This window comes from Eulemur rufifrons, chromosome 1, assembly GCF_041146395.1.
Source record: "Eulemur rufifrons isolate Redbay chromosome 1, OSU_ERuf_1, whole genome shotgun sequence".
Lineage (NCBI taxonomy): Eukaryota > Metazoa > Chordata > Mammalia > Primates > Lemuridae > Eulemur > Eulemur rufifrons.
The window spans coordinates 35,831,645-35,855,598 of record NC_090983.1 but is presented as its reverse complement, the minus strand read 5'-3'; the positions used below and the strand labels follow the sequence as shown (position 1 = coordinate 35,855,598).

The 23,954-nt window shown below is 37.1% G+C and overlaps 1 protein-coding gene across 1 annotated transcript in view; it reads right to left on the bottom strand.

Moving 5' to 3' along the window:
- DNAH7 (dynein axonemal heavy chain 7) overlaps positions 1–23,954 on the bottom strand; it is a 238,249-nt gene that overhangs the window by 39,187 nt on the left and 175,108 nt on the right. Inside the window, exons 49-53 of the mRNA XM_069469091.1 lie at positions 14,261–14,394; positions 13,185–13,520; positions 7,352–7,478; positions 6,189–6,383; positions 4,566–4,658 (exon numbers count right to left, since the gene is read on the bottom strand). Of these exons, the coding sequence (XP_069325192.1) occupies positions 4,566–4,658; positions 6,189–6,383; positions 7,352–7,478; positions 13,185–13,520; positions 14,261–14,394 (885 nt within the window). The remainder of the gene's footprint in view (positions 1–4,565; positions 4,659–6,188; positions 6,384–7,351; positions 7,479–13,184; positions 13,521–14,260; positions 14,395–23,954) is intronic.

The window sequence follows — 23,954 nt, the reverse complement described above, 5'->3', positions numbered from 1 at the left end:
CATCTCATTTTTCCTACTGGTGATTTAGTGAGAATCTTTTACATTTTTCCAAACTAGAGCATTAAAGAGCTTGGCATTTGTTGCTGCTTAGCACAGAGTGGGGCAGGTTTTGCAGGGGTGGTTTGGAGGGGGAAAGGAGATGCTCACACTAAAAAAAGTCATGATGACAAAGTCTGCTGGAAACTAGAGATCAATCAATTGCTGATTTTCCTGCTGGATATGCATCTCTTGACTTAGAGATGGCATAAAGTACTAGCTCAAATATTAGCCCTATATAGCACCATTCCTTTCCTTGGTATGCTAATACTATTCTACTTTGGAAAACCAGTCTTTTAAAAGCATAATAGTCATATATCATTTTATCATATACAAATTCCAAAATTATCATTTCACCAATAGAAATTGGAGTACCTGGCAACAGTAAAATTAAAAGGTTTGAAGTTGCTGGATAATATAATGGCATACAAATAATTATTTTTACATTAAAGATATGGGTATGATGGTGTGTAGCTAATGGTAACTAATTAATTGTATCACTTAAGATAGACTGAGTTTAGCAGCAGTAGCAACCCATTTCCAAATTGCAGTGGCTGAACACAATGGAAGCTTACTTCTTGTCCCTGCAAAGTCATCCACGTGTGCAGGAAACTAACTCTCCATGCTCTGGCTCAGCTATCAAGCCTGCTTGTGGCAACACGTGATTCCATAATTTTGATGGCAGAGAGAGTGCCTTAGAGAATCTCACACTGACAGTTAAATGCTTCTGCCCTGATATTTCTGCTCACATTTTATTGGTCAAAGCAAGGTCTGTGGCCACAACCCTCTCCACCCCCCAACTTCAAGTGTGCGCAGGAGAGGAGAACCAGAAATACTGGTGAGCAGCATTGTATACACACTTGTCTATCTATCCAAGGAAAATGGAAAAATCCTAGAGGAGATTTGTAAATATATATGAAAAAATTAAAAGATAGGGTGCTAAATTATTAGGCAGAGTAGCTGAGAGAAGTATAAAGCTGTAAGTTTAATCTCCATTGATATAAAAACAGACAAAAAAGATAAAACCAAAAAACACCCCAAAAAACAAAAAATCCCCAAATAATTCAGCTTGAATATGTAACTCCCCACCTCCCTCAAACATACTTTAAAAAGAGAATGAATGTGGAAAGTAAGATTTGATCTATTTGATAGCTTGATGTATTTTCAGATTAAAATGTCAAATCTTTAAAAACATAAAACTGGAGAAAAGATATTTGCAGATGAAACTGCTGCAATTAGGAAATGGCTCATTAATCACTTTTAATTAAACTTAACATAAAACATGAACAGAAGCTTTTTTTCCCCCAAATATTGAGGAGGAAAGGTGTGGTACATGCAGAGCCATTTCATTATAGTATAATAGTCTTTATCTAGCTTAGAAAACAAAGTGGAAAACTGAAAATTTTAATAAAAGATTTGACGGGAGAAAGCCACATTAAGCAAGAGTTTGAAGCACTTCATATTGTCCCATCTTTAATACTTGAAATGAAAACTTCTGAGGTGCCACACTAAAGTTTTAATGGATATTCACTTTTTAAAAGCAGAAGGAGGATGTTTTATCAGGTTCACAATGAATGCTAAACAACTGTAGTTACTTCCAGCACCTAAGAGCAGGGTAGCTATATGGCTTTCATGGGCCCTAGGCCCCTTCACCATAAAAAATATTTAAAATTATATTTTAAAATTGTTGTGGTATAAAGACAAATATAATACACATTAGATTATATTCTTTTGATTTTAAAAGAAATTAAAACATTTTCATGGGCCCCTAAAATTATCATGGGCCCTAGGCGCTGTGCCTACTGCAACGGCTAATGGACACTTGGGCCCGGCTAAGAATGGACTGCAAAGTCAAGCAAGAATTACCTGTGTTCATTGATATAGATCTCAGCTCTGCAACGTCCTCGCTGTTAGACTATGGGCAATTGACTTAACTTGCTTGTATCTTAATTTCCTTATCTGTAAAATTGCTGTGAAAACAGTAACTACTTCACAGGGCCTTTGTGAGTGAGAGTTAGGATAAAAAACCTATAAAGAATTTATTTTAGAGTGTCAGACTTTGGAAGCAGTCAGTGAGAATTAGCTTTACTATTCTTTTTTTTTTTTTTCTCTAAGTCATTTTTTTTTATTTCAGCTTATTATGGGGGTACAAAAGTTCAGGTTATATATATTGCCCATGTCCCGCCCATCCCCCCGAGTCAGAACTTCAAGTGTGTCCATTCCCCAGACAGTGTGCATTGTACTCATCATGTAGTTATACCCCCATTCCCTCCTCCCGCCCCTCATCCCCCCCGAGTCAGAACATTCAAGTGTGACCATTCCCCAGACGGTGGCACCTAGCTTTACTATTCTTGCCTTTTGAAATGCCTTTCATTATCTATTTCTTGCCTATGTTTTCTATTTTATTTCACAAATGCTGAGCTTTCACATTGGATGAGGCAGCTACTCTTGGTTGTCCATCAAAATCCAATCTCCAAGACTCCCCCAGTTATAAAACTCTCCAACATTAGCTGGACATATGATTTCCAAATGATGGACTTCATTTCTGTGTCTTCCCTGTAGACATATGTGGTCATGTGAGTAAGTGCTACTCAATAGACTGTAAGAAGTACTACAGGTAACTTCCAGGAAGTATCTGTAAGGGAAAGAGGTATGTTCTTTTCTGTTTCCTTCTTCCTTTATGTTGGATACAATGTGGCTATTTGGAATAGAACTAAACCATGAGCTTGAAAATAAAGTTGAACAGCTTGAACTATAATTTGGAAAATAGGAGTGGAGGATGGAAGAGCAGAGCAGAAAAATATAAGGGTTCTGGGACTCTAATGATCATGGCTTCACTAAAGCAGTTGTGGATCTTCTATTGGTATTTAAATACAAGAATAAGGAACATACTCATGTTTTATTGAAATCGCCATTAATTGGGGTTGAGGAACTATCATGTGATCACACTAATATGTGTCACCTTGGCACCCTAAAATCAAGTGATTTACACAGTGCTGGCTAAAAATGCCCGTAGATAATAAAGTGCAAGGAAAACAGTCTGTTTGCATAGATACAGTAATATCCTTATCTGTCTTTTTTAATTATACCAGAAAATGAATAAATTAATAAAAAAGATTAGAAAATGAAAAAAAAAAAAAAAGAATTACCTGTGTTCATTGAATAGACTATGGCACATAGAGGAAAAGGTGCCTCTACTGCATGTTATCACTGACGTGCATACAAATTTTTAAAAAATTTATTGCTTTTACCATCTAAATTCTGCTTTTATTTTGGGTTGGGATGGAGGTATTGTCTTCTAGTCATAACAAATAAAACTGTGAATACAGTAAGATTTGAAATATATACCTAAAACTTTCGAGTAGTAACAATAGAGAACTAGGATATTTTCTCAATTTCCCCCCAAAATACCAAATATCTATATTTTTCAGAATATTTTGACATCATTGTGGATATCGGTCAATACACTCAGGTGGATTTTTTTTAATAGTATATAACACAAGGCCAAGCACAGTGGCCTGTAATCTCAGCAATTTGGGAGGCTGAGGTGGGAGGATCACCTAAGCCCAGAAGTTCAAAACCAGCTTGGGCAACATAGTGGGACCCTGTCTCTACAAAAATATTAAAAAATTAGCCTGGCTTTGTGGCCTGCACCTGTAGCCCCAGCTACTTGGGAGGCTGAGGCAGGAAGATCACTTGAGCCCAGGAGTTCGAGGCTGCAGTGAGCTATGATGGCACCACTGCCCTCCAGCATGGGCAACAGAGTGAAACCCTGACAAAAAAAAAAAAATAAAAAAAGAATATAATACCAATGAGGATATTGATGAGTGTTGAAATTTGCTAATGTAACAGGTCTGCTGATTTGTTGGTATTACAATTTATTATCTAAAAAGTTAAAAGTAACAATATTGATATTTTCCTTTGTTGTCAACAACGAATGTCTTTAAGATAACATTCCACTTAGTTTCCAAATTCCAACAAAGAGCTATTTATAAGCACAGTATTTGAAGAGTCCAGAGATTCTAGTTTATCAGCTTGATGTTAACACCATTAACTAATTCCACAAAACAGATAACAATAAAAATGAACATGATGAGTGCAATGCGCACTGTCTGGGGAATGGACATGCTTGAAGCTCCGAATCGGGGGGATGGGGAGGCATGGGCAATATATACAACCTGAACTTTTGTACCCCCATAATAAGCTGAAATAAAAAAAAAGAATGAAAAAAAAGAATAAAAATGAGACCATAGCATGTAAAGGGAGTAGATTGTGAGTAATGGGAGCCATAAGTTAAAAAGAATAATCACAAAACAAAACTCTAAAATATAATCTGATTAGTTACTAATTTAGAATGGTTTTAATAAATGTACAAACTTTTAGAAAAACGGCTGCATTAGAAGGAAGTGGGGTTATTTCTTGCAGGCTTCTCCACTTCCCCATGATTACATAAGGAAGCACATGTTGGGCTGGACTGTGCAGAGAGGAGGGTCTAGAATCACTGAGCTGCTTTCAAAGCCCACATTTACCTTGTCTGGCCTCAAGCAACGAATAATAAGCATCCTCTGAAACTCATTTGCTTTATCTTCCCACTCTTCAGGGAAAACTTCATGGTGTGGTTCCTAAAATGACAGTATACATAATTCAGTGTTATTTTGGAGATTATTTCCAGAAAGAACAGTATTTTGACTTATAAACCAATTTTTAGAGAAAACACATAACTAAATGAAATAAAAAATGCTTTTATAAATTTTATTAGTGTAAAGTCAGGACAAATTATGAAGTGAGTAATGAGAAGAAAATTTAAAACACCTTAAAGTTATAAAAACTAGGACATGAACTAAGCAGGTTAATGTCAATATGAACACTAATTAAAAGACAAAAAAATAATCCCTACTATGAAAAAAGTAAATGTGCATATAGGACTATTTTCCCACTATTTCTCCAAACACCTACCCACTTCTCTCATCATCTACTTATAAAAATAAATATTACAAAAGAAGTAGGAAGGGTATTGTACTGAAATTTATTAAGTGTTACATCTTGTTTTGAACAATTTTTAAAATCTTCTTTTATAAAGGGAGATTTGAGAATGTGTATAAGTAAAGAAGAATCCAACAGAGAGAGATCTATTAAAAATGTACAAGAGAAGCATCAATATCCTAGGGGGAGGGTAAACCTTGAAAGAAAAGGGGCTACATATACCTTTGAAACTTCAGGGAAAGTTACGTGGTATCCCAAATCAGAAATCTCTGCTGCATCAATCGTAGTGAATAAAATTTTGATTTTAAATTAGAATGAAGTACTCACTAAAACATATTTGTCTCTAGGAACATTTTTATTACTAACAAGGAGAAATCCAAAGAGATCTCTTCCAAATATTTGAATTCCTGTGAAGACACAATCTCACTAACACATATAATACAAGTAGGTAACCTAATAAAATATGTTAACCAAATAAAAAATGCTCATTTTTTTCTCTCCTCCTCTAACCTTCTCCAAACAGAGCTCTTGCATATTAAACCCATAGAAAGCAAAACATCAAGACAGTAGAAATGAAGGAATAGAAAAAAATTCCAATTCTGGGAATTGGAAATATATTAGCCCTTGCACTAAAGAAAAATTGAGGGAAAAAAGCAATTGCTACATATCCCAGAAGGGAAACTGTGAGTATTATGTTATGTGTCAATTACAATAGTATCTAGTTAGCAAGACAATGTCTCATGAAAATTGTTTCCAAACTATTGTACCAGTTTTTTCCTTTCCTCAAATGACAAAAATATTTATTAGCTTGATTCCTACATTCGAAAAATAAAAACAACAGCTCTTTTGTAAAATTTTAACTCATCTACTATTAGGATTACCAAATCTAAATTGACAATGAATAAAAAGCTGGCACGGAAATTCAACAAGAATATTTTTAAGGATCATGCAGCTTTTTTTGCATCTTAATAGATTTCAAGGAGTTTGAATAGAAGTTCAAATAGAACCAGTGACTTAGGATAACATAAATCAAAGCTTGCATTTTAACATCTGAGCAGTTGTTTAAAGCTCATTTAAATCTTGCTTTTATGCAAAGATATCAAAGATAAGTTATTTAATATTATTTCCTCCATTTAAAAACTTTGGAATAAGTAAGAGTTAAAACATACCAAACTATCATAAACTCTTTTCCATCCATCCTTTAAGTGCATAAACTCCTTGCGAATGGTTTTGAAGGCAGGCAAATCATCTAATCGACATATTTCATCCCAAGATTTTTGAGGAAGCCATGTACAAGGGTTGGTATGAGGATTATCCAGTCCAATGCCACCAGTTAGCAGAAATCTCCATTCACTTTTCTTAATCTTTGGAAAACAAGGCAGCATCAAGAGTCAGAAATGATTTCATCATAAACTAGTTTACAACCATTTAAAAAGAGTTGATTGTGGATTTGCAAGTTTCATATATGGTCTCTATGAAATTCTATAGCTACTGATATGCTCAGCATTTATTCATAAGAAAGCAACGTACCCATTATAACCAGTTTTCAAAATAGTTCCATTTTAAATAGCTACTTTTTGATAATTTTCCTCCAGAATTACTAGTCTAACTGAATATATTCTATTTAACAGGTTTTCCAAAATGACTGCTTAGAGTCCTATTGGCTTTAGAAATTGTAAAAGGCAGAAAGCCATCAATCTGCCATGTTTTCAATTATATTCCATAAGGTATAATGAGTTACTGCTTTAAGACTTTGGCAAAAAATACAAAAATAAAGCCTATACTTTTTCAGAATTCAACCAACACTTTACCATATGAAATCAGTAAATCTCATACACGTGTGTATAAAATAGTGACCTGAGAGAACACTTTTTTGTTTCTAAAGTGTTTTCTATATTTTAAATGAATAGATTTAAAAGATAGCAAAAATTTATGTAAGATATTAAGACCAAATGGTGAGATTTGACTAACATGTTTACATAAGTTTTTAAAAACATTACAGTTTATACTTGGTGTAAAGATATCCATATTTAGTATATATCAATACCAATATTTAATAAATTTATATGCATACTTGTATGAGATTCTAATAAACAGATTTATTTTAAAGTAAAACATATAAAAGTTTAAGTAATAGTAACATAATGAACTCTGTGCTTAATCTATATTTTGCTTCTGAAATTCGGTCTCATAATGTCTTGCCTTTAATAATAATTAGTATTATTTTTTAATTGTTTATAACCTTTTAAATGTATTCCCATACAAATTAGTAAATTAATGAATCAGTGTTGATGTTATGACTTTTTTCCTTACAAACAAAAACAGTACTGACCGCACGCTCATGTAGCAGTAGATTTACAGTTAGACAAAAGGAAAAGAGCAGCTTATCCTTTTCAAACAGTGACCGACAGACATTAACATAGAGTGAATAAGTAAAGTGGTCCTTGAGAATTTGAAGCCTAAGGGTCAACAACAAAAAAAAGTAAATACATCAGAATGTATTATACTTTAAAGAAAATGCTCTTAAGAAAACCCATTACAAACCATTCAGATGTATGTTCTCCTAATAAACTTTCTTTTCTGGTCAATTAGCCTCAAAACAATCAAGGATCTTCATTAACTGGGTGCACTAATTTGAGAACTACACAATGTAGAAACACTTCAGTAGAATTGCATTTTACTGTCGAATGATTTTTTAAAAAACTTAATCTTCCTTTTGGAAAAAAGTGCATGGTATATTAATTTATTAGATTAAAAGGCTTATAGACTATTTTAAACTACAAAGCATTTCTGGGGGTAAAATTTTACCTCTGTATAAATACTTCCAAATGTTTTATATTATGTATTAAATGAGCAGACTAAAATTAATAGCTTCTTTATCAAATTAATATTGTTTAGTATTGTGCTACTCTGCTCATAGATCCATAAAAGCTGGAGAAATCACAAAATTTGATAAACTGCATTTTTATTTGCTATAGAGACAAAACATGGAAATAGTAATAATCACAATATTTCCAACTAACAACTTTCTAGTAAGAGCTAACATGTGATCTGTGTCCATAATAATTCTTAACATCAATATAACACATTATTTTCACTTAATTTTTACATAAGGAAATAAATTATCATTGAAATAAAATTTTTTTAAATATTTTTATTACATAGGTTTAATATTTATAATAGAAATGAGCAGTTGCCTGAAAACATTTGTAGAGAGCTATTGAATGACATGGATTAATGACCCGAACTTTCTAAACAAATCAATTTATCTGAAGGAAAAATCATTATAGTTTGATTATGATTAGGCAAAATTATATTGGTGTTTCATAATGTGTCTAGAAAAAAAAAATCTACCTGTCTGACCCAATTTTGGCAATTTCTAGAGTGATATCCTATCCTAAGCTGTCAATTATCCTAGCTCTATTTTTTTTTTCATTTTTCCTTACCTGCCTATTTTCTAAATTATTTTATATCCCACTAGCATTCCCATAAGGAGAATTACAACAAATTTGTTTACTTGAGAACTCTGAAAAAGGTTTTGGTAGAGAATGCCTTGATAATAGTTGCTGAAATATAGTTGAATTCTTAGAAGATTTAAAATAAACATACTATTCCCGCCATCATTGTTACATTAAAAGTGGCCTTCGTTTCATGCATTTAATTGGTCTCACCTGTAGCAGTACAGTACAGTTACTACAGGGTGACTCAGATTTGGTCTTTATAGAATGAAATAAAATGTTCTGTACTTCAAGGCAAATTTCCTCTGGTAGATAGAAAGATTGAAGGGAAAATTATGAGCCAATCATATTAGAAGTTCAAGTTCAATCTCACTAGTGAAAATGCAGATTAAAATATGATATTTTAATAACATATTAAAGTGAAAAAGAAGATTAAAATTATCATTCTCAATGGTGATGAGTGATACAGTGATATAAGATTACTTATGTTCCTCCTACGGAGTTGTGCATTTGAAAAACCTTCCAGGAAAGGAATTTATATCAGGAGTCTGAAAAAAGTGAACACCTTTGTCCTTATTTGGGATTCTAGTCTAAGAAAATAATCAATGATGTGGACATTTATATTTACTGCAGCATTATTTATAATATAAAAGTTAAAGACTGGGCCGGGCGCGGTGGCTCACGCCTGTAATCCTAGCACTCTGGGAGGCCGAGGTGGGCGGATCGTTTGAGCTCAGAAGTTCGAGACCAGCCTGAGCAAGTGCGAGACCCCATCTCTACTAAAAATAGAAAGAAATTATATGGACAGCTAAAAATATATATATAAAAAATTAGCCGGGCATGGTGGCGCATGCCTGTAGTCCCAGCTACTCGGGAGGCTGAGACAGGAGGATCGCTTGAGCTCAGGAGTTTGAGGTTGCTGTGAGCTAGGCTGACGCCACGGCACTCACTCTAGCCTGGGCAACAGAGTGAGACTCTGTCTCAAAAAAAAAAAAAAAAAAAAGTTAAAGACTATTTATAAATCTTATAATTAAAAAAATGATAGTACATTCATAAAATGGTACATTTTACAACTACTAAAAATTATGTAGGATTTAATAATTAAAGAGGATTTAATAACATGGGGAAATGATCTTGATAGATTTCAATTTGATCCCTATAACAAAACTATATCCTACTTAGATGTTTGTTTCTGTATTTTTTGCTACAGTTATTAATTTATTCTGCTACATAAATTCTAAGACATTAACAATTTTATAAATAACAGATGATCCAAGTTATGGCAATTTCACAGTATATACCACAGTAGTCATAACTAATATATTCTTGGTGCCATACTTAAATAATAATTATGGATAATAACCATCAGAAGACAAACAAGTATAAAATACATTTATATTCCTATGTAAAGGAAATGAGAGAAAATTCTAGACCAATATTAAGGGTCTAAAACAATTTGGTAGGATAGTGTTAACAGTCACATGTTTTCTATGATTTTGGTATAGCTATAGTCTAATAACTGGCTAAAGTCCACCCATTATTTGATGTTTATCAGTGATTGGCAGATAAACAAATCATTTCTCTGAGAACTCGAGTAATCTTTCTTTAATTTCTGATTTGGGAGCTATCTTCTTAATTGAAAATTCTTATTTTACTTTAAAAAGGGGATTAAACAGGCTCCTCTCTTGGTGTAGTTGCTTTGGGATACTATTTGGCAGCATCTACTAAAAGGGAACACATGTTTGCCCTGTGATCATCAATTCCATTCCTGGCCATATACCTACCAGAGATGTGTGCATATCTGCACCAAAAACCATGTACAGAAATGAGGCAGCAAAAATTCCTAATAACCCCAAGCTGGAAGTTACCTAAATGTTCTCAACGGTAGAATGGATAAAAACTTTGTGGTATAGTGTTACGACAAATAAAAATAAGAGGCTTTATTCTCCATGTTGAAAATAAGGAGAGAGATTCCCCTTCACTCCTTTAGAGCATTTAATTTAGAAAATCTAAAATTATAAGTACTTTCTCCTCTCTTTGAAATGTATATGAACTCTTCAGAAAACTAGTCAGAGCTTTGTCAGTTTTAAAACCCAGTAATGTCTTTCTCAAAGACCTGGGAGCCCTTTCTTTGAAATGTAAACATCAAGGGAGCTGGCACACCTATCTCTGGGCTTCTGTGGAAGGGTAGGAGCCTAGCTTCAGAGGGCTCCTTGCTCCAATTTGCAGAACTACCTCCTGTCATATAGACATGAAAAGTTTGGTTTTCCTCAGGATAAAGCCAATTTGCTAACACAGATGGTCACCTCAATTGTCGGGTAAAGTTAGGATAAACAAAGTGACATGTAATGGGTTGTATCTGCTTGGATAATTAAGGGGGTGAGATTCTGTCTTTGCAATCTCTTAGTGGATTGCCTGTGATGTGCATCACATTCTGATTTAATGCTGATTCAATAATAAAACTGTTTTTTTTTTCTCTACTGTCTTTGTGGAGAGAATTTCTGGGATGGGAGAAGATTTAGTTTTTAATTATACTTCCCTAACAGTAGTCACACAATGGAAAACTAACAAGGAAAGTAAACAAAACAGTACACTACACAAAACAATACGCATGAATTTCACAAATGTAATGTTAAGTGCAAGATGCCAGACAGAAGAGCATACACTGTGTGATTCCAATTATATAAAGTTCTAAAACTGTCAAAACCAATCTATGATGTTGAAGGTCCCGACAATGGTTACTTTGGGGGAGGGGGTCAGTCATTAGAATGGGACACCAGGGAGATTGTGGGGCTGTTGATAATGTTCTGTGTGTTGAGCTGGGTGTTTCTCACTTATGAAACTTCATTGGGCAAATACTTCTGGTTTCTGCACATTTCTCTATGTATATTAATATTTTCAATAAAGGTTTTAAAATCTATTTTCTCTATCTACTCTTTGGTTCCAGAAACTATACTTTTAGGATTACTGTAGTCATACATATGATTTTCATTGTTTCTAAATTAAAAGGCTTTAACTAGAAAGAGAAGCCACATTTTGTTTTTTATTAACATCTGCATAAAAGGGATGTAATTTTCTTTAAATCTTAAGGGACTATAGCACAGTAATAAACAGATTTCATATCTTGGATAAGTTCTTGATATAATAAGAGAAAATAAAGGACCAATAATTATTTTTAAAGCACAGAATTGTTCTAATTTTTAAATCTTATACGAAAAATGTCTTTACGTGGCAGACCAAAGCAATTTTCTTCTCTAGACTCTAGCAAACATCTTGATTTTAAACTAGTTAAGAGAATAACATTGTAGCGGCTATTGTTCTAACCGAGGTAAACTTTAAGACCTGCAGCGAAAAACAGAGCATCATTTACTGTGTGGCTATAATGTGATTAGCACATAGTAAGTGCTGTGTATATTTCCTTTAAAAAATCCTTACTTCACCAGAACTCAGAATCTAGGGAGAAAACCACACAGGTGTGCTTCAGTAACTAATTTGTAACGCAAACAGCTGGGAACTTTTCTAAGCAAGATCACTTAAAATTTTGTTTTCTTTATTTCAGTAATCCTTGCTAAACTTGAAAATTTCAGAACTGGAAGAAATAGAGAAGTAACCCAAACATTTTTAAATATCATAATATAAAAATGAACTTTAAACTCTATCATGAATTTCTTCCCGAGAAACAACCTACTCTCCTCCCTCTCATTGGTAGACATCTGAAAATTTTTTGCCAAGCCAAAAGCGTTGGCCTTACTCCTTTATTATTAATAGTCTCATATTCAAGCTTGTAAAATATTAAATCTTACAAAAAATTGCTCAGCCTAAGAATATTCAAAATTTTAGACCTCTACTATGATAAATGAAAGGCATTCAATTCAGATTTCAGTGAGATTAACATTTTGGATTTCTAAAAAATAATTCTCACCTGTGAGTGATATATATTAAATTGAGTTTCATTTGTGGGTATGAACAGTAAAGAAATGGAAGTATCCACGTTCATATTGATCAAAACAGTCATAAAGAGCAAAGGTTGCAATTAATTACTTTCTTTGTTCAAGAAGTAATTTCACATTACACTCTATAAAAAATATGTTTTAATACCAAACTAAAAATCATTTCTCTGATAAAATATCAAATGAAATTTTATTCTCTTATAGATTTACTTTAAGTTAGGTCTTAATTCCATTACCTATTATAATAGTCAACAGGTAAAATGCCTTATATTAGGTATTTTATGTACATAAGAATAACACAAAAGAAACTTTATTGCCACAAATAATCACAAGGTTTGGGATTTTTTACCCTGCTACTTGACAAATTTTATATATGTGTGTACCAAAGTATGAATTTGCAACTTTTGGAATGCAAGCTCATAGAGTGTAGGAGTCATATCTTTTGATGATACTAACTACTGTTTCTATATCTCCACTCATTAATATACTTTGCAAATGATAAACAAAGGTAAATGTTTCTTCTTTTAGAATTACATTATAATCCTATAACACAGTGAACAGTTTCTTGGCAGACTGAATTTGGGCCCATCTGTTCAATTTCTAACCCTCAAATTTATCTCTGGTACAATGATTAATCAAGTTCATTTTAGGTAAGTGGCTGCAATGCTTGCACCATTCTGAGACAACAATGGAAGCCATAAATGACTCTCTAATTTTCATGCATTTATTAGTATTAATTAATATTTCCTTTACATACCTTTTTGCTAAATTTTCTGATTTCTCTGAATTTTCAATAGACAGGATGAAAAGGTTAATAAACCAGGTCAGTGAATATTGGTACATGGGCTCAATGTTGGCTAAATCAGCAATAGAAAAAAACAGGATGGAGGAATGGATGGCAATAGGGCGATAGCCCATGCGTGTCGAGTCGATCTTTTTCTCTGTTTCTTCGGCTACTTCCTGCTTTTGAGAAATCTCATTAGCCAAAGCCTTGGAGGAAGATAATATCTTAATAGCAGTTTCATCTTCTAATATATTGCCTTCTGAAGATGAAAGCACTTCTAAAATCTTGTCTTCTATTTCTTTTAACTGCCTGGAATAAAACACAATTTTCTCAGAAGAAAAAGAAATCATTTAAAATCACTTCACGTATACATTCTTTTATAAGAAACAAAGAGCTTGTAACCTAAAGAAATGCATCACTTTGTGACAAATATCCGTAACAATGATGTTGTATAATTAATTTCTTATCTTGCAAAATGTCACAAAGACAGGCTTTTCTGCTCCAGTTCGCTTTTTAATGATCATTTATGTGGTAACTGGGGAGAAATATGACCAGCCAATCTACTCTGCCATCAAGTATCTCAGCTCAGAGTTAACAGAAAGGATCACTCCATTATTTCCTGAAATTTTACGTGACTTATGCAGCTTTACTCTTTCTACCTATGAGGTAGATGTTATGAGCAGAAAGTGGATGCACCATGTTCATTCCTTTATACCACACTCCAGTAAAAACAGGTTACCTCAGTTACATAATGAACACTAAAACTTTTGAGCTAAAACTTTGTTGACTAGTGGAAAATACACTGCCTGGACTTGTAGCAGGCCTTCTGGTTCTCCCAGTGCCTAAGAACTTGCATTTAAAAATATACTCAGCAATGCAATTTTCTAAATTAACATAGAGGCACTGTAATTCCTTACATATTCTTCTTAAATTTTCCCATTTGGTGTAGCTATTAAATTTAACAAAAAAGAACTTTAAGATGTACTTTAATTCATTCTAGTGATTGTGAAACAAATAAGAATAATTCTGTGTTTTATGACATTTAAAACCTTTTGTTTTCAGCTCCTTGTAATATCAAGGCTTGCTTTTCTTCTTCAAGGTCCGGCCTTTCTCGTGCCACCACAATTCCCAGAAGCTGATCTTGCATTCCCTCCGAAGTGATCATGAAGTTTAATAATGTTACCTATAAATGTAATGATATACAAATATTGCATCATTATTTCTACTGGAAAAGTCTCTGCTCATATACATTAAGTTCTGACCTTAAAATAGACTCTATGTACTATATATGTGTGTGTGTATGTCTGTGTGTGTATACACTACGGAATTTGTAGAAACTATGATTAAAGCATAAGGAAGCATGATTGTTGGATCAAAAATCCACTACAGTTTCTCATAGGCAGAAATGTAATATCTTAAAGGGTTTGTTTGGTAATCAATTTATTCTCATTTCAAACTGATCTAATTTCTGACAACTCTTCAACACCAAAATCCATTAGAATTGGATTGGAAACTATCTTTGATATTACTTGGACTAGCTGATTTACATTTTAAGAATCCTAGTGGTGTCAAAAGTAAAGGAAAGCTTACAAAGCAAGATAAGAGAAAAACAAACACTGTAACTACTTGTCATGAGTAAAGTATTTTTACAATATGATTATCAGTCACTATTGTGAACTAAGGAATTTACATTTTAATGGTGTCCATCAAGAGGCTGTCTTCTAACACCTGCTTCATCCAGGTACCTAATTGCTCTTACAGGCAAATCTTAAAATTCCCCCTCTTCTGGTTCTTTCCCATAAATTTGTAAACATGTCCAGGTCTCTTTTGTTAAAAAAAAAAGAACAACAAATAAATCATTCTATTGCTCTCACAATCCCTTCCAGCTATGGAATGATTTCTTTTTGTGCCTTCACAACTACACTTATTGAAAATGTTATTTATATATGTTTTCTGTCTCTACCTCATTTCATTATTTGGCCCTCTACAATCTGATCCCTGCCCGGCCTCTGCACATTCCATCAATACACACAGCAATAAACCACAGAAACTTTCTGGCTTTGGTCACCATAAGCCAATAAACCCTGACTTGACCTTGGCTTCATTTGAAATCCTCACTGTTTGTTTGTTCATCTGTTTGCAGTCTGCCTGCCCTCATGTCTGGAGTTAAGATCTGCATTTATGTCTTTTTTTTTTTTTTTTTTTTGGAAGACAGATGACTCTACTGATGTATCATGTATCATGACTCTATAATGATGTATCAATAATTTTTTTATTTTTAATTTTTATGGATACATAATAGTTGTATATATTGCACCTATGTTTTAAGCATCACCTCCCACTACTCTGTTTCATGTGCCTTTCATTTTAGCTACCCTGAACTGATTGTGAAATCCCATACTATGAAATGCCTCCATGTGCTCCAATGTTTATGCTACTTGTACGGAAGCCCTTCCCCTTGTTATGCACCAGATCAACTCCTATTCATCTGTCAATGTGCAGATCAAGTGTTACCTCCTCTTGGACACTTTTCCAGAGAATGTGTTCTGCTCCCACCCCTACCCCAGGCTTCTTCCTGTACTTCCTCCTAGGAGCTCTAACCTCTTATAGCACACATCACACTGTATACAATCATGGGTTTACTCATCTCTCTCCTAGTCTACAGTGAAACTAACTTTAGTACAGGGACCATCTCGTATTTGACTTTATGTCTCTACTGTCTGGCACAAAGTAATGCTCCCTAAAAAACTACTGAGTGGACAATCAGAATGTCAATATACCCTGTTCATGGAGTTACTTTCTGCTACTTGTGTTTCCTAAAATTTTTGGCATTTGGTTATTTTCCAAGGTATTTCATATAAAATAATAGCCACTGTGAATCAGGATTTATGTTACAAAGAAGACTAAGATATGGTGTGGTCGCTGCCCTTAAGGAGTTTTAGTTGAGTTGGGCAAACACAAGTGCAGACAACATCCAGGATACAGAGGCCTGTGGCTTGGGTACAGAGAGTTTTAAAAGCTGCCCAGGTGATTTTACCGTGCAGCTAGGATTGAGAATGGTTGCTCCTGGCGGACGAAACAGCGCAGGCAAAGCAGCAGAGCAAAGCACGTTTAGAAGAACACAGGCGATGCACGATCCCAACACAGGACAGCGTGTACGTAGACCCCAATAAGCAATCTTCATATGCCATTGGGGCATGGGACGTGTACAACCAAAAATAAACATTTTCTATCATGTGTCTGAGAATTCAATACTCACAGCCATCATAAATATTAAAAATACTAGTTTCCTCCCCTTGAAAATGCTACAAAAATTTCAGGAACTGCCATAAACCATCATAGGCGACTCAGTATTTGCTTCCGTTTTCATCACTTCTCTAAAGAAAAGAGATCCCTCAATAGGAAGTACTTTGCTAAGCCCAGTAACACCACTGAACTCTATACATTAGTGAAAATTTTGTCCAAAAGTTTTTAATATATTTTATATCACCACTTAGCCACATGATAGCAGCTCAAGAAATTGCCATTTTGACATGCCCAAATCTGAAGTTTTTTTTAATTAGAATTTTAAAACAGGAGAATTAGGAGAGAGGAAACAAAATAACCCAATGGGCAAACTACCTATATGTAGGTTATAATCAACCAAACATAACACATTCAAGTTATTAGAAGGATTTATTTGCATAGCACCAATGTTCTTGTTTTTATATTTTATTCCTTCCAAGGCTCTGCTATTCTATGACGTACTTTGTGTGGGTTAGAAAAAGGTGCCATCTGCATGCAGACTGAGCCCCACACCAGGCCGACACCTAAGAAGCTTGGAGCTAGATTTTAGCCCTATTTAATTCCACCTCTGTGCTATATACAAACTGCACAACTATAGAAACAGCCGCTAGTCTCTCTCCTAAAGACAACAATATTTGCCTAGCTGCAAGAGGTTAAAAAAAGAAGGGTAAAAAATGTTATTTTTCTAATCTCAATGAGTTCTTTGGCACCTTTGGTGATTTTGCCTGATTTGGAAATTGCGTTGCCAAGGCACAAAGGTTTTCCTTTCTTCCAAACTGAAAATAGGTAATGCTGTTACTGATGTTGCTGTCCTCTCTCTTTGGTCTTTGTCTTTTCATCTGTGTATTTCCAGCTCTGGCTACCGGATGGGAGACAGTGTATTTCCTTGCCCTTCCTTACAGGAAAGTATTTCCTCTGCAGGAATAGAGTAATTTTGCCTATCCGGGGTCAGTAAGTGTAAAACAGCTTCTTGCAATATCCCTAGGAAGGCAATTCCCTCCTTTTGTGTAAACCTAGACACCTCCTCCATGGTGGGTATCATTTAGGTTAAACTTTTCCCCCACTTGTCCCATAGTAGGCCTTTGGATGCCACTAAGTATAGATTACATGGATATAATCATAAATTTAGATGAGATAATAAGCAGTTCTTGAAATTGAGCAATTTGGAAAACTCATTAAATGTTATATATTTAATAATTCTCTACTGCTTTGGCATTTATTCATCAAAAACTGTAACTATAGCTTTCAAGGGATTTTCCCTACTGGCATGAGAAACCAAGTGCACAGGTTCCATTTACTTTAATCCAAAAACCATAGGCACAGCATTAGCAAAATGCATGTTTTACAACTTTTACTTCATTGTGTTCAGACACAAGGAGGTATTCATTCATATTCCATTAATTTTGGATCTTTTAAAATCTAGATTTTGCAAATCTAGCCATTTATTCACAAATAAACATTGAAGATCATAAAATATGGCTTCATAATTTTATTTTCATTTAGACTCAAAAGGATTACAGCAGCATGGTACCATCCCTTGGGTGCTTTTGAAAGCAAAAGGTACACAAAAGATCCTAAAAATGGGATTGAGAGGAAGTATTCTAATTTGTAAATGAAAGCAAGTAACTGCCTCGCTATGTTTTCTAATCCCTGTTTAATCAATCCCAGCAATTAAAAATAATGAAGCAATAAGACACTCTAGGGATCTTAAGGATTTTGATACTGAATCATAGATATTTCCTCCCCACAGCGTTTTATGACTTCTATTATAACCAGTTATTAGTGAACAAAGAATTGTGTGATATTTTCACATATTTTACTGAAAAGTAAAAAAGGTTTTCCATGTCATTTACTTAAAAATATTTTTTTCTAACACAGCTTTTATCATTTCTTTTTAGGCTTCTTTTTCACTTATATTTAAAATGGTTAAATAAAGCTAATAAATAACAATATAACACTACTGGGCCTTGTTCTAAGCATTTTACATAGATTATTTAGTCTTCACATCACTCTATATGAGAGAGACACTTTTATTATTCCCATTTGACAGGTGAGGGAATTAAGGCACAGAGAGGTTAATAACTTGCCCAAAATCACACACTTGGCAAACAATAGACCTGGGATTTAAACCAAGGTAGTGGTGCCTGAATCTATAATCTTAACTGCTACTGGACATTCTTTCTCCTGACAGGTAAGTAGATAATAGATACCTTTAGGTGTTTAGATAATATATTGTATTTTAATTAATTAAAAACAATGGCCAAGAATTTCCATATTTTAATATTCTGTTTTTAAAATTAAGCTCAACGGTCATCCCATTTCCCCCCAGTCTTCCTGACATCCCTAAAAGTCCAGTCTAAGTGTCCTCAAACTCTGAGCTCCCAGGACACTTTGTAGCTCCTGTCTTCCCAGTCACTGGTCACTCTGCATACACATTTATAATGTAAACCTCTTGAGAACAGGGATCATGTTTATTCATCTTGGAAAGAATAAATTACACCATCTTAGTCCTTTCTCTGCCTCTCTGTGGAGAGATGCCTATGTTAATTTAAATATTTCCAATGAAGGAGACCATTTGAACTCACTGGATAAATCTTGCCTCTATATATAACTTTCAAAATCTGAATACGTATTTCTTAACATCCTCTCCTGCTTGCTTCTGTTAATAAAAGCAATCCTTCCCTTATTCACTCATTCACTCACTCCACAAACATTTATTGAATGCCAACTAGTGCCAACAATTAGGAATAAAAACAGAATAAGGGCCGGGTGCGGTGGCTCATGCCTGTAATCCCAGCATTCTGGGAGGCCGAGGAGGGTGGATCGCTCAAGGTCAGGAGTTCGAGACCAGCCTGAGCAAGAGCGAGACCCCCGTCTCTACTAAGAATAGAAAGAAATTATCTGGCCAACTAAAATATATATAGAAAAAAATTAGCCGGGCGTGGTGGCGCATGCCTGTAGTCCCAGCTACTCGGGAGGCTGAGGCAGAAGGATTGCTTAAGCCCAGGAGTTTGAGGTTGCTGTGAGCTAGGCTGACACCACGGCACTCACTCTAGTCTGGGCAACAAAGTGAGACTCTGTCTCAAAAAAAATAAAAATAAATAAAAATAAAAAACAGAATAAGGTGTAGGCCCTAAAACCTCCAGGGGCTCACCTGCAGATCAACATCTCAAGTCATTTTAGTCATCGACTAAAACTTTGAGCCAACTTTACTCTTTAAGGGAATTTTTAGTACTTTAAAAGAACAGTGGACATTTGAAGATGGCGGAGTGGTGGTGACGGCCTGAATCTGCGCTCCCGGGAAGGAAGGCATCGATCCGGACCTGCCACAACGCTAGAAGACCGCTCCCACACAGGAACAGCGGTGTGAATCCACAGAGAATCAGCGTGGGACAAACAGAGCGAGTGAGGTCTGAGGTGAACGAAAATTGGGAACGCGGGACAGACACTAGCCAGCGGAGCGCGGGTCGGATACACCGGCCCCCAGCCGGGGCGGGTGCAGCCTCTCGGGAAAGCGGCTTGCCCTCCGCTCCCAATTGAACAGAGCCCTGACCCAGGCCAGCACAGAATCACTGAGGGATACGTGGCGCATTGGAGACAGGAGGCTTTTTTTGAGAAATTACCTTAGAACCTGGGGGATCTCAGCTGAGACAGCGCTTGGCGAGGAGGGACGGATCTGCCCCAGGGCAGAAAAACACAAAAGACTCCCAGACAGCAAATAGCGTTGTACCCTGTGCTGCCTTTTTCGGCAGTTCTCCAGCCGGTCACCCCCGGTGCGTGTCCTTGCTGGCCAGCCCCTGGGCAGTGGCGGTCTCTGCCTGCCGGGGAGCCGGTCCCCTCCAGCCCCGGAGCTTGGCAGGCGCCATCTTGAAAGCGAGAGCGAAACGGCTCGGGAGCCAAAAAGTGCCCAGCGGCTCTTTCTGCCGGTGCTGCCTTTTTTGGCGGTTCTCCAGCCAGTCACCCCCGGTGCGTGTCCTTGCTGGCCAGCCCCTGGGCAGTGGCGGTCTCTGCCTGCCGGGGAGCCGGTCCCCTCCAGCCCCGGAGCTCGGCAGGCGCCATCTTGAAAGCGAGAGCGAAACGGCTCGGGAGCCAAAAAGTGCCCAGCGGCTCTTTCTGCCTGTGCTGCCTTTTTCGGCGGTTCTCCAGCCGGTGACCCCCTGGTGCGCATCCTTGCTCGCCAGCCCCTGGGCAGTGGCGGTCTCCGCCTGCCGGGGAGCCGGCCCCCTCCGGCCCCGGAGCTCGGCAGGCGCCATCTTGAAAGCGAAGGCAAAACCGCTCGGGAGCCAAAAAGTGCCCAGCGGCTCTTTCTGCCCGTGCTGCCTTTTTCGGCGGTTCTCCAGCCGGTGACCCCCTGGTGCGCGTCCTTGCTCGCCAGCCCCCGGGCAGTGGTGGTCTCTGCCTGCCGAGGAGCCGGTCTCCTCCAGCCCCGGAGCTCTGCAGGCGCCATCTTGAAAGCGAGGGCGAAACCGCTCGGGAGCCATAAAGTGCCGAGCGGCTCTCTCTGCCCGGCGCCCTCCGCTGGTCTCTGAACCAACGCCAGGAGTACGGGATATGCCGGGGCCGCGCTCGGGGTGAAGGGGCAGAGCTGCGCTAAGGCAAAAAAAAAAAAAAAAGAACAAGAAGAATAGGCTCGCCGAACTGTATATTTTATTCTTGGTAAATTTCTTCTGGGTTTTGTTTGTTTGTGTTTTTGTTTGTTTTTGTTTTTTTTGGGTTTTTTCTTTTTTTTCTTTCCTTTTCTTTTCTTTTTCTTTTTTTTTCCGGCGGCGGACAGCCTCGGCGGGCACCTTTGCCCTCTGGGCCTCTGGCTGCCGCGCCTTTTTGAGCGCGGAGGTTGGATCCCCACCACCCTCGGAGCTGTGCGGGCGCGCAGACGCCATCTTGAAATCCACTGCGAAACCGCCCGGGACCCAGCTGGGCGGGCGTGAAGGGGCGGAGCTGTGCTAAGGCGTAAAAACAAAAACATCTAATGGCCGCTCCGGACCCAGCCGAGCGGAAGTGAAGGGGCAGAGCTGTGCTAAGGCGTAAAACAAACAAACAAATAAAAAAACATTGAGTCGCTGAATTATATACTTCAGATTTGTGTATCTTTCTGCCTTGCGGTGTGGTGAAGTGCTATGTAGTTTGTTTTTGTTCATTTTTGTTGGCGTTTTTGGTGTTTTTTGGTTTGGCTTTTTGCGTTTCTTTTTTTTTTTTCTTTTTCTTTCTTTCTTTTTCTTCTTTTTTTTCTTTTCTCTTTCGTTTTCTCCTCTTTCCTTTCTTTCTTTCCTTTTCTTTTTTCTTTTTTTTTTTTTCTCTTCTCTTTCTCCTCTCTTTTCGCCTTCTAACTGGGGACCTACGGTGAGCTTCGGAACGGGCCAGGTCCCTGGCTCTGGTACATACCGGATCCTGAGTAGTCACCCCCAGGGCCGGAGATCTGCGGGCACGCAATTGCCACTCTAGGGCCCACAGCCAAGTCACTGCGGAGCAATAGGGTACCAAGAGGCTCCCTGGACGGCCCTCTCCCCTGGTCCACGGACCTTATATAGGATCCCCGCCCAAGTGTAAACACTGAATACTTCTCCAGAAGCGAGAGTGTGGAACCTGATCCCTGGGGACATTGGGCCAAGACAGACTTTTGCCCGTGGGAGCTACAACAACTGGGGCGCTGAGCAAGCAAAGTCACCGTCCTCTCCCCATAGCTAGTATCTTGCCGGCAGATAGAGTCAGAAACCTCCCCTATAGAGGAAGAACCAAAGGGAAACAAACAAACAAACAAACAAAGAGAATTTCGGTCTACTATTAGTGTGGACCCTGCCTGCCTTCTGAAAGACCACAACACAGTGTCCTAACTCACCAAAGCGGTCCTGGATCACTCCAATCCTCTAGGATTGGACCCATCGGAAGCAGTCCCCCAATGGAAACAGAAAAATCTCTGAACAATACACAACAGTCTCCCCCTCTTGCCAAAAGAAGCAACATACCTAGACTGTTTCACAGCCTAAGAATAGAGCACAAAGAGTCCTGTTAACCAGACTAAACCTATAAGTAAAGATCCAACGACAAATCTAGAAGGGAAGGGCCCAGCGAAAAAACACGGAGAGCAAAAAGAATCAAATGGAAAGCTCATCCCCAAAGAGAAATACCAGCTCCCAACCATTTGACACAAACCAGACTCAAAACACCAACATGTCACAGGAAGAATTCCAATTATGGATTATAAACAAGCTGAATAATATACAAGAATCAATGGATAAACAACACAAGGAAAACACAAAAAAAATACAGGATTTGGAGGAAAAATTCACTAAAGAAATTGAAATATTGAAGAAAAACCAAACTGAACTCCTAGAAGTGAAGAATTCACTCAGAGAGCTACAAAACACTGTGGAAAGTCTCAAGAGCAGGGTAGATCAAACAGAGGAAAGAATCTCAGAAATTGAAGATAACTCCTTCCAACTAAATAAGTCAGTCACAGAGATAGATCGAAAAAGTAAGAGAAATGATCTGAGTCTTCAAGAAATGTGGGATTATGTGAAGAAACCTAACTTGAGAGTTATTGGCATTCCTGAGGGTGAAGAAGATAACAAGCAAGGGTTGGACAAGCTATTTGAAGACATAATCGAGGAAAATTTTCCAGGCCTTGCCAATACTCTAGACATACAGATTCAAGAAGCTCAAAGGACCCCTGGGAGATTCATAGCAAATAGGAAAACACCACGCCACGTAGTCATCAGGCTGACCAAAATATCCACTAAAGAGTCACTTCTCCGAGCTGTAAGGAGAAAGAAACAAGTAACTTACAAAGGAAAACCCATCAGAATTACGCCAGATTTCTCAGCTGAAACCTTACAAGCAAGAAGAGGTTGGGGCCCCATTTTCACGCTTCTGAAACAGAATAATGCCCAGCCTAGAATCTTGTACCCAGCTAAGCTAAGTTTTCTATACGAAGGAGAAATCAAGACATTCTCAGATAAACAAAGGTTGAGGGAATTCACCAAGACAAGACCAGCCCTCCAAGAAGTACTCAAAAGAGAATTATACACGGATCAGCACAAGAAAGATCCACGAATGTAAAACTACTCAAGAGCTAAAGATGAAATTCCAGATACCACAATGGCCCAGGAGAGAAAACATCACAATGAAGTTCTACCCAACAAGCTGAACAAAAAACTGTCTCACCTATCAGTTTTCTCAATAAATGTGAATGGCCTGAACTCCCCGCTCAAGAGACATAGACTGGCCCAATGGATAAAAAAATACAATCCAAGTATCTGCTGTCTTCAAGAAACTCACCTAACCTGCAAAGATGCATTTAGACTGAAAATAAAAGGATGGAAATCGATATTTCAAGCAAATGGTAACCAAAAGAAAGCTGGTGTGGCAATCTTAATTTCCAATAACTTAGCTTTCAAACCAACAAAATTAATAAAAGACAAAGATGGCTACTACATACTGATTAAAGGCACAATTCATCAA